Source organism: Hypomesus nipponensis, chromosome 21, assembly GCF_054491055.1.
Source record: "Hypomesus nipponensis isolate SF chromosome 21, ASM5449105v1, whole genome shotgun sequence".
NCBI lineage: Eukaryota > Metazoa > Chordata > Actinopteri > Osmeriformes > Osmeridae > Hypomesus > Hypomesus nipponensis.
In genome coordinates, this window is record NC_140381.1 from 2487501 (window position 1) to 2497500 (window position 10000).

Sequence of the window (10000 nt, forward strand, 5' to 3'; positions counted from 1 at the left end):
TGGTTGAGTGACAGGAAGTGGGAGGAGTCATGGTCGTGTCGATCCGGCCGATGGTTGCTGGTGTCGGAGAGGACGGAGGTCTTGTAAAGAACATTAGTTTCCGGCGGAACCTTCCGGAATACGTCGAGCACACGCATCTTCTGGGCCAGCGAGGTGACGCAACGAGTCACAGGCTTCTGTGTCTGGCTGACTTCCTGTTTCCTGTAGGTGACGCTGCTAACTTCCTCAGCCTTCGCTACGAGGTCTGACCACTGGACTCGACAGGGAAGACCACCAGCTGAGCTTACGGTCAGTGCTCCTCCTCCTTCCCTCCCTCCTCCTTCCCTCTCTCCTCGTCCTCCTCCTTCCCTCCCTCCTCCTCCTTCCCTCTCTCCTCCTCCTCCACCCCTCCCTCCTCCTCTCTCCTGTAGACCCCCGGTCCAGCCCTCCTCATCCTGCAGGAACAGTCTGGAGACGTCCACGTGAACGGGTTGGGTGTCCAAGGCTAAGTCGGTTCCCTCGACCACGGCGTCCAGAGAGCGGTCGCCGTGGCTGCGTTTGTGGTCGACGTCAAGATCGCCATCGTGTGTGTGGTGCTCTGCTGTGTGTGTGTGGTGCTCTGCTGTGTGTGTGTGGTGTTCTGCTGTGTGTGTGTGGTGTTCTGCTGTGTGTGTGTGGTGCTCTGGAGGCTGTGTGAGTGTGTCTTCCAGGTCTGAGATCAGAGCCTTCAGGCTGGACAGGTTCAGCTCCAGCAGAGCTATCTGCTCTCCCTGTTCTGAGCTGGTGGAAAGGGGCACTCCTGCGATCCCACCTCCCGTCACCGGGGGCGCTGTGGGGGAGACAGGAGGGCCAGCAGGAGCCTGGAGATCCTCCAGCTCGACGTCCAGAGGTGCATTTACCTGGAGGTTTCCCAAGGAGGCCCCACCCCTACAGACCCTTCCAGGCATCTCATTGCCTTTGCTCTTGCAGCGAACGGGGCTCATGCAGAATTGAGGGGTAGGGACGATGTGGAACTTCCCACCCCGCGGGGAGGTAGGCCGATCTGGGCCACTGGCTGTACCCGGACCCCTGGTCTGGACTGGGGCCTCCAGGGCTGTGGAGGTGGCATACTGTGCCTGAGGAAGGAGGTCTGTGAGGCGTGACTGGGCCATGACCTCTGGGGAGAGGTCCAGATGAACATCCTCAGAGGTCAACGCCTCAGTCTGACTACCTCCTTCTGTGTCTCTCTCTCCGTCCCAACGTTTCTTTCCAGAGTCTCTCCCAGCACTCTCCTCTCTGTCCAGATACCAGGACTTCTCCTTCGGCTCTTCTCCCGGACCCCAGGCTTCCTTCTGGAACGTTCCCATGGCCGGTTCCCTTCTCCTCTCCCGCGTTCTCCTAGCCTCCAACGTTCTCCCCGTCTTGGGGAACTCGTCGTTCTCTTTATCCGAGAACCCCTGTTCCTCCCCCCCCCGCTCCTCTTGTCCTCTCCTCCTCCCCTGCTCCTCCCCCCCTTCCCTCGTTCTCATGGCCTTGGCTTGGTTCCTCAGTTGCCGTTGGCGACGCCGGTGTTCCTGAGACTTCTTGAGCAGAGTCTGGAGACTCAGGCGGTACGGACCCCCCTGAGGTTCTAGCTCCATGTTCTTCACCTCCTGCCCCCTCCCCGGTTCTTCGTCCTGACCTTTAGGTTGGTTCTGGGGCTCAGCTGGGTTTGGTCTCTGAGGGTGGACGGATGCCCCTTCGCATGCTGCATGTCCTTCAGGACTGGTTGGTGTACCCTGTCCTTGAGCTTGGGCGTCCATGTTCTGGCCCTGTTTTGATTGGGTGGATATCTCCAAGAACTCACAAATACTTCCTGGATGGCTCTCTCCCAGGTTTCCCATTGGAGGGGCCACTTCCTCGTCGACGCAGGAGGGAGACGGCATCGCCGGCCCTCCGCCCGCACGGCTTCCCGTGACGTCATCAACCCGCGACAAAACTCCGCACGCTTCCTCCACCGAACATCTGTGCAGGGCCCCATGACGAGTCCCCGGCTCCTCATCACACCTCTCCTCCGGGCCCCTCGGGAGGCTGATGACGTCCGGCATCACGGATGTGGTGTAGTGAAGAAAAAAGCCTCCCTGAGATATCGTGTCGTGTTCCGGTCCGGCCACGCCCTCCCTCTCCTCGGCCCTGGTCGAGACGAATCCGGAACGTTCCGCGTTGTCATACGTGTCGTAACCAGAGGACTGCGTCTGGTGGCTCACGTCCGCCAGGGGGTCGAAGGTCACATCCTGAGATCTCATTTCCCGGTCACCCGATTGGGTGCGAGGCTCAGTTGAGGTCATTGGTGAAGGCATCTGATTGGAGCGAAGGGGATGCGTGAGGCGATTGGTTGAGAAGGCACTGTAGGCCGTGGAGGTTAGTTGACGATGGCTCACAGACGGGTTCCCATCATGCATCAGGCCTGGCTGTGAGGAACAGGAGAGGCTGTCCTTGACGGATTCTAACGCGTCATCACTCTGCGACACTGAGGCGTCATCACTGAGGGACGGAGGTGTTCTGCTGGTGCTAGAGGGGTGGATGGGGGGGGCTTGATACGCTGCAAGGCCGGGGTCCCCGTGAATGAACTCCTCCAACGTTGGAGCTCTCCTCAGCTGAAGCGACAAATAGATAAGATAAGAAAATGTTATTGTCCGTTAAATTTACATACAATTTTAATTTACCTTTGGCATTCTGGCAACTTAGGGCAAACAGAGATGAACAACAAAAATACATAAAATACATTTTCTGCAGCTGGAGGGCTTATGGGCAGGGGGGAGGGGGGGGGTGGTGAGAGAAATATTCACGATTCAGGCCTAAGTGACTGAATGGTTTTAGATCCAGGTCACCAGTTTACCTGGACGCTGTGTAGAATATTCTGGATGCGGGACATCCTAGTCTCCAGCAGAGTGTTTCTCTTGTCCAGGGCGCTGCACGCCTCCTCCCTGTACCTCTGCATCTCTCCTCTCTTCTCAACTGAGAGCTGGAGGAAACACAGACACATTTCTCTGTTTACGTTTTTTTTTGTATACAATGTTGCGGGTAAAATACCATCATATTTATTCTTGATGACAGGCTGCTTTGCTATAGCTAGAAGTTACCTCGCAGAATCAAGCGATAACATAACTTTGTTCACAGTCTAGGCTGGTGAAATTAGAAGTGTGTGTGTCCTTGTAATGTGATTCTTACCAACGGTGGCAGTATGGGTAAGCCACGGAAGCGGATAACGGAGTGGTCATCATGGCAACCAGGTCCCTGTTGATTTGACGGTTGACCGACGTTGCTCTTCAACCTCAGCTCTAAAAGCCGCCGTCGCGCGAAATCTTCATAATCTTCCATTCTACAAATGAACAAACCCCTTAGTGCTATTTTTATCAACAAATTGAACAACCACAGTGGATTGGTTGATTACGAAACAACCGAGCAAGGCGACGTTATTTCATAGCGGGTTCACTTCCATTTAATTGAATTTACCTGACAAATTAGGAACTGAAGGAAATCGATTTAGCTACCTCATCTGGCTCAGTTAGACAATAATGTAACGTTTGAAACAGAAAAGAAAAGCAAGCTAGCGAGCTACAAGCAGTGGCATTTTGTGAACCACCACCTAAACCAGATATTTACTATTACCAGTACAGTTACTAGCCTGCTTAGCAGCTAACTAACTAGCAAGACTACAAGGCTAGCTACAACACTATCTTTACATTAAGCAAACTATCACGAAATAACGTTAGAGCTACACAAGCGTATTAACTTTTATAAGAGAACGCAAAACAAAGTTTTACCTACATTAATTCCAAAATGACTGAAAGTTGATAGATCCAAATCAAAAGAAACTCATATCTAGACACACTGATTGTTTACATTTTACGCGCCTCCTCTACAGTAGAGCCGCGAGCAGCAAAGTGACAGTTTGGAAACTGCCACAAGTAACGTCCACAAATCCCGTAATGGATTTTCAAAAAGTATAGAGCTATTTATAAAACACATTTATATGATGATTAAAACGTATTTTATGACTGTCAAATACTTTTGTACAGATCCTAAATTTCACATAATATATTATTTTATTTTAAATACTCCAAATTGGCAAAAGATACTCGGTTGTGATAGCAACAGGACACGTTTTATTGTATTCCGTTTCATGTTTTTTCTAAAACCAACCGGATCCTTTTTTCTACCAGTAGAATGTTTTGCTACTGCCACCTACAGCTGTGTACGGCTATTGTCGGTGGAAAACAAAGAAATATTTTATGGTTTCATAAGATCTACTAAGCGAATCTCTTTGACTATAAAGACATAGCTACATTTAGTGCCACTTAATGATTGGCCAAATGAAATTAACTTTAATCAAAGATCAACAGTCATGTGTCTATTGTATCTACTTTGCATGTAAAATTTAAGAATTTCTATATAATTAGGCCAAAATTAGAAGATAGGCCTAATGTAAAAGAGAAGGGGTAGATGGATGGTGAGAGAGTTGGATCTAGATAGAACCAGGCCAGGTCGACACCTACATCAGCCAAATAACCAAATTAATGTGGTTACCTTGAGGGATTTGTCCTAGATTTCCAATCTAATCACCTTTATAGGATTTCGACACATTCATCAAACACATGGGAGGTCGCTGAGACCATACATCGGGAAACACAGGAGGCTCTGGAACAAAAGCACTTCATCATCTGAACCATGTGTCAACTAATTAAGAAGAAAGATGAAGCTGCGGTCAAACTTGTTAGGGACTGTGGTTTGGTCTGCATCAACTATCTGTAAAAATGGGGTGGACGAAAACTGGCTTTGACCTAAAAATACAACTAAATAGTGTCTTCTCGCTTCCAAGGTACCAAAGGCTACTGTCATGATCGTGTGTTTATCCAGTTTGTCATTGGATATAAATGTAACAGGAAGGGCTGTGTTTTTAAAAGGTGTTTTATTGGTCATATACAAAATAAAGTATGCTGTTTATCAACAAACATACAATATATACATCAATAAATTAAGGACGTGCCAGACAGAAAATAAAACAATTTTCCGTAGTTACCAACAATACATCAGCATTACCTATCTACAAATTGCAAAAAGTACAATAATTCCGTTAATAAATACTACAATTAAATTGACAGTAACTTTCGAGTATTCTTACCCATAAAAAGTCTTGTGATAGAATAATTTATTATACCTAACACACAGACATACAAGACGACAGAATGGCTGGTTTCTAGGACACAAAAGCTCAAATTTCCATATTCATACACTCACTACTGCAACACTAGCTGATAGCAAGTCTACTCCTTGGACACACACACACACACACACGATTCCCCTACAGAGAGCAGGCTAGTCATATGCTCACCACTTGACACAGCATGTGATGTGGCTGCTTGAAAGAGATGAGATAAAACAGTCAAATGGGGAGGATCTCCCAAGACATATTTGTGGTTTTGGCTGCCAATAACTGTGTGTGTGTGTGTGTGTGTGTGTGTGTGTGTGTGTGTGTGTGTGTGTGTGTGTGCGTGAGGGGTGGAGAGAAACCAAGTTGTATATGTTGTGTGTGTGTAAGAGACAGGGAGAAACCTTATTTTACTGTGTGTGTGCGTGAGTGAGTGGAAGAGAGAGAGAGACAGAAGGTATTTGTTTTGTATCTGTGTCTGAACTTGTTCGTGTCACCCCAAGAGTCAGAAACCGGTCTGTGATTGGTCAGGAGCAGGTAGGCAAAGTTCTGACTCACCACCCACCTTAGGACATGTGACTATGGCCACAACACTGATTAGTCAAGCGGGAACGATTAGGAGTTAATGATTCTCACTCCTACACTAACAGATACCGCGTCGCCATACGTGTGCGTGTGTCAGAGAAGGTCCTGGTTGATCCAGTTTGTTACCCTCCCAGCTTCCTGCCTGTTAATCTATAATGTCAATAAGGAAGTGGGTTGAAAGAACAGCTACGACCCTTCAACTACTTTTCGAACTGAATGAGCACAGCGGAGAGGTTTGCGTTGGCTCGTCTCCAGACGCACACACACACACACACACACACACACTACACACACACACACTACACACACACACACACTCATACACACACACACACACACACACACACATACACACACATGACCTCCTGCCGTGCCTTCTGATCCAGCGTGTGGATGCCAAGAGGGTCCGTGACCCCCAGTGGACAGAGGGGAGGATGTAAACGAGGAAAGAAGAGGGGGGGGGGTTTGTGGGAGGCTAGGAAGTAGGAAGCTAGGGTGTAGGAAGCTAGGATGTAGAAGGCTAGGGTGTAGGATTGTGTCCACTAGGGAAGAGGGAAAGAGTTTGGGTTGAGCAGGTTCGCTCACACAAACGACCAAACACACACACACACCAGCTTTGCATTTCTTGTCTGTAACTATTTGTACAGTGCTCTGGAAACCAATAGGGAACTTGGAAGACAGATACCAGACACGGTAGAAAGAATGAAGCTTTTGTGATGGTGAGATAACAAAAAAAATGTGTGGATTAACGTGTAGATTAAAGGATAGACAGATGGGGAGATAGACTAGTAGCTAGATATGTTAGCTGTTTTGGAAAGCTGTTACTGACCTTGCTACTTGTCAACAATGTAACTGTCTTATGTTTGACAACACGTTGAAACAACAACGACAGAGATGACAACTTCACGATTCCTCGAGTTCCATTCCTGCCTCCTTCCTGGAGCTTTGCCTAGTATATATATTTACTTCACAACAGTCACCACGACAACGCACCACCACTCAGTACGAAGCTCTCCCCCTTAGCAACATGGGGGCTGTAGAAACAAACAAATACGGAAAACTTAAATTAAATCAACATTGATAAAAGCGAAAACGTTTAAAAACCATACTGGGATAGGGAACGACACTATTAGAACAAGCTTAGAAATGTTGTAAAAAGCAAAACATTTTTTGTTTTGCTTTTGCCTGGCTATGTCTACGTTTTTGGAACTAAACAACAAAACGCCACCATGACATGGCATAATCTAAATAAGAACAATACAGCACAACTTCAAACACAGGGAGAGAAAAATACTTTTTTCAGGGAGAGGCAGAGAGAGAGAGATGGAGAAAAATTGAATTTCACAGATAACTGGCCCATTTTTTTTTTACCATTTAAAATAGCAGAAACAGGACATATATTCTTTGTACATATATCACATCCATATGCAGTATGTGTGTTCCTTCATACCCAGAGGATCCATGGGTGTGAGAGAGAAAGGAGGATGGGTATGGCTCAGTGGATTAGCGTTTGACTGCAGATTAAATGATTGCAGGTTGGAATCCCCCCAGTGCATCGCCTTGGATAGAAGCATCTGATAAGTGAATGTTTTTAGCTAAACCGGTTCTCAGTCGTGGCTGTCAGTCAACTTCTGCAGCAGTAGAGTTTCTCTTGAGTTGCTTGATCAAACCCAGAGATTCATAATAACAACTTGGTTGGGGTTATATTACCTGCCACACCCTCCTGTCTCCTCCCTTTCTCCCCTCCCTCCCTCCCTCCCTCTCTCTGTCCCCCCCCTACCTCCCTCTCTCCCTCCCCACCACCCCACCCCATCAGACCTCCTCCTTCCCAGGTGGACCAATCACAGACACGCAGGAGAGAAACCCTTCCACTGACATCCAACACTCCACACAGGGAGGAAGCTGTTGTCGTCGCGGTTACAGTCCTTCTGTCCTCGGAACATTCCAGGCCCGGTCTGAGAGCCGAACGATTGTGAAAGCTGTTCATGGCTCTGATAGATCAGGGCTATGATTTTTCAGCGTGTCAGTCATTGTCCCGTAAATCAGTGCCACAGCAACAACATCTACAAGTGTCACTTCCATGGCATGTACAAAACAAACTAATAAACATTTAGAATCTGCATTAAATATATATATATATATATAATATCCATAGTACAAAATATACACCTTAGAAAATATTAAATAACAATAATAAACAATAAATCACTCATCGCAAAAATAACAAAGAGCAGAGGAGGGTGATGTCATCGTGGAACCAATAACGCATACTTCCCATGAGCCTCTGCAGCAGCTCTTTGTCAGTTGATTTACGACCTTTCCATTAGCTCTCTATTTAAAAAGGTTTCAAATTGTATCTGATATTTTTTGTTTTTTTATTAGCTTCCTTTCAATCTTTCTTTGTCTTTCAAGTAACATGTTTATTTTTATCTAATTAGTTATCATGGATTATGTTATTATAAACATGGAATTAACATAAATAAGCATTTATTATTCATTATTAACATGTAATAAACATGAATTTGCACATTATGTATGTATGTGTGTATAACATCAACGTATACAACGCTAAGCCTGTGAAAGCTACAAGGAGTCATGGGAACAGCCCGGTAACCACGACTACCGCAACAACAGCAACAATCACCCTTCTCCCCTTTAGTCTGAAAACCCAACAGAGAACAATGTTACACCCGTTACACAGTGAACAACACCGTTACCTCGTCACACACACACACGTCACCCCACACTCTTAGCCCACGGTTACACACACTCACACACACACACTCACACTAGAGGAAGGATGAAAAGCTATCAACTTTGTTAAGCCACTTTTGGTACAGTCGCAAAAAAGAGAGATATCAAACAATTTCTCACATCAGTTTTTTTTTGTATCGATTTAGGTTTTTATAAACAATGCAAAGATACTCTTATGTATTTATAAAATTCAACACTTACAGACAAAGATCCATCTTGAATACGGAACGTTCGCAACACAGACAGCATCATGGTTAAGCTTACGGGTGACTCACCCTTACACATGTGCGTGAGAAAAACAAAATCTATAACTTATAAAAACACACACACACACAAGAACGAGCCCGCCTTTCCAAGAAACAATCACGGGCTTCTGGTACTTGTTAAGATTCTTAACATTTTTACGACAAATACCCACAAAAAATCATTTAAGCATAGCTGTATTGAAGTCTTCTATTGGTTTCCCAACAGAGAAACCAACCAATCAGAGAAACCAATCAATCACATGACTGAGCCTGACCAGGAAACTGAACCAACCAATCACATGACTAAGTCAGACCAGGAAGCTGAACCAGTAAATCACATGACTGAGCCTGACCAGGAAGCTGAACCAGCCAATCACATGACTGAGCCTGACCAGGAAGCTGAACCAGCCAATCACAAGACTGAGCATGACCAGGAAGCTGAACTAGCCAATCACATGACTGAGCATTACATGGCAGTCATATGACACAGCATAACATGTTCCGGATTGGATGCCCAATGCCTCCACCTCATCCCTGATTGGTCAGTGTATTCCAATAAGTGCAGGTGAGCACACAGGTAGTAGAACTGGGGTAGAAAGAAAACTATTTCGTGAAATCTCACAAAGAGCTAAACCAGTGCAATGAGGGGACATTCATAGGCCTCTCTCATGACTTTACAAAACATTTTCCAGTAAAAACAAAACAAGAAAAACATCTGATTTGAATTTGGACATTCCTTTTCTTCTTCTGTGATTTCTGATGAAACAGGAAGTATACAGGAACCAACGTACGGAAGCCCACTGGGTTCAAATACAGGAGTACAATACAGGATGTAAAGAGAGAGAGAGAGAGAGAGAGAGAGAGAGGGAGGGAGAGAGAGAGAATAGAGAGAGAGAGAGATAGAGAAGGAGGGGCGCTACAGATCAAAACAGCTAAATTCATAGCAAAACCAACATTGAACACTGACGTCACAGAAGTTCACAGAATTCCTGCTACAACGTTGAACACTCACACTCACAGGATCAAAGAACCCAAACACACTTAGGGCCTGTGTCAACGGCACTAAATATGAATTAAAAACTTCAAACCCCCTGCCTCAGATGGCCATGTCTTGTAGTTCTCTGAGTTCTTCCTGTAGTTCAAAGGTTTAAGGGTCAAGGGTATTTGTGAAGATATGCTAATTAGCTTGCCCTGCGCCCAATCCCAACACTGACAAATCTATCCAGCAGAACCACCTCACCCTCTTATTCTTTCTCGCGTTCTCTGT

The 10000-nt window shown here is 46.1% G+C and overlaps 1 protein-coding gene across 3 annotated transcripts in view; it reads right to left on the reverse strand.

Annotated features, from left to right (window-relative positions):
* The window catches only part of cp110 (centriolar coiled-coil protein 110), an 11632-nt gene extending 7550 nt beyond the window's left edge, over positions 1 to 4082 (reverse strand). For 2 of the 3 annotated variants that reach the window (XM_084685468.1, XM_084685466.1), the window contains exons 1-4: positions 3769 to 4081; positions 3169 to 3319; positions 2837 to 2962; positions 1 to 2594 (exon numbers count right to left, since the gene is read on the reverse strand). The exon at positions 1 to 2594 is cut by the window's left edge and continues 230 nt beyond it. In XM_084685468.1, the coding sequence (XP_084541594.1) occupies positions 1 to 2594; positions 2837 to 2962; positions 3169 to 3318 (2870 nt within the window). In that variant the 5' untranslated portion in view covers position 3319; positions 3769 to 4081. Of the gene's footprint in view, positions 2595 to 2836; positions 2963 to 3168; positions 3320 to 3764 lie in introns of all 3 variants that reach the window. The other variant, XM_084685467.1, reaches the window with a different exon arrangement.
* Positions 4083 to 10000: the final 5918 nt, after the last annotated feature.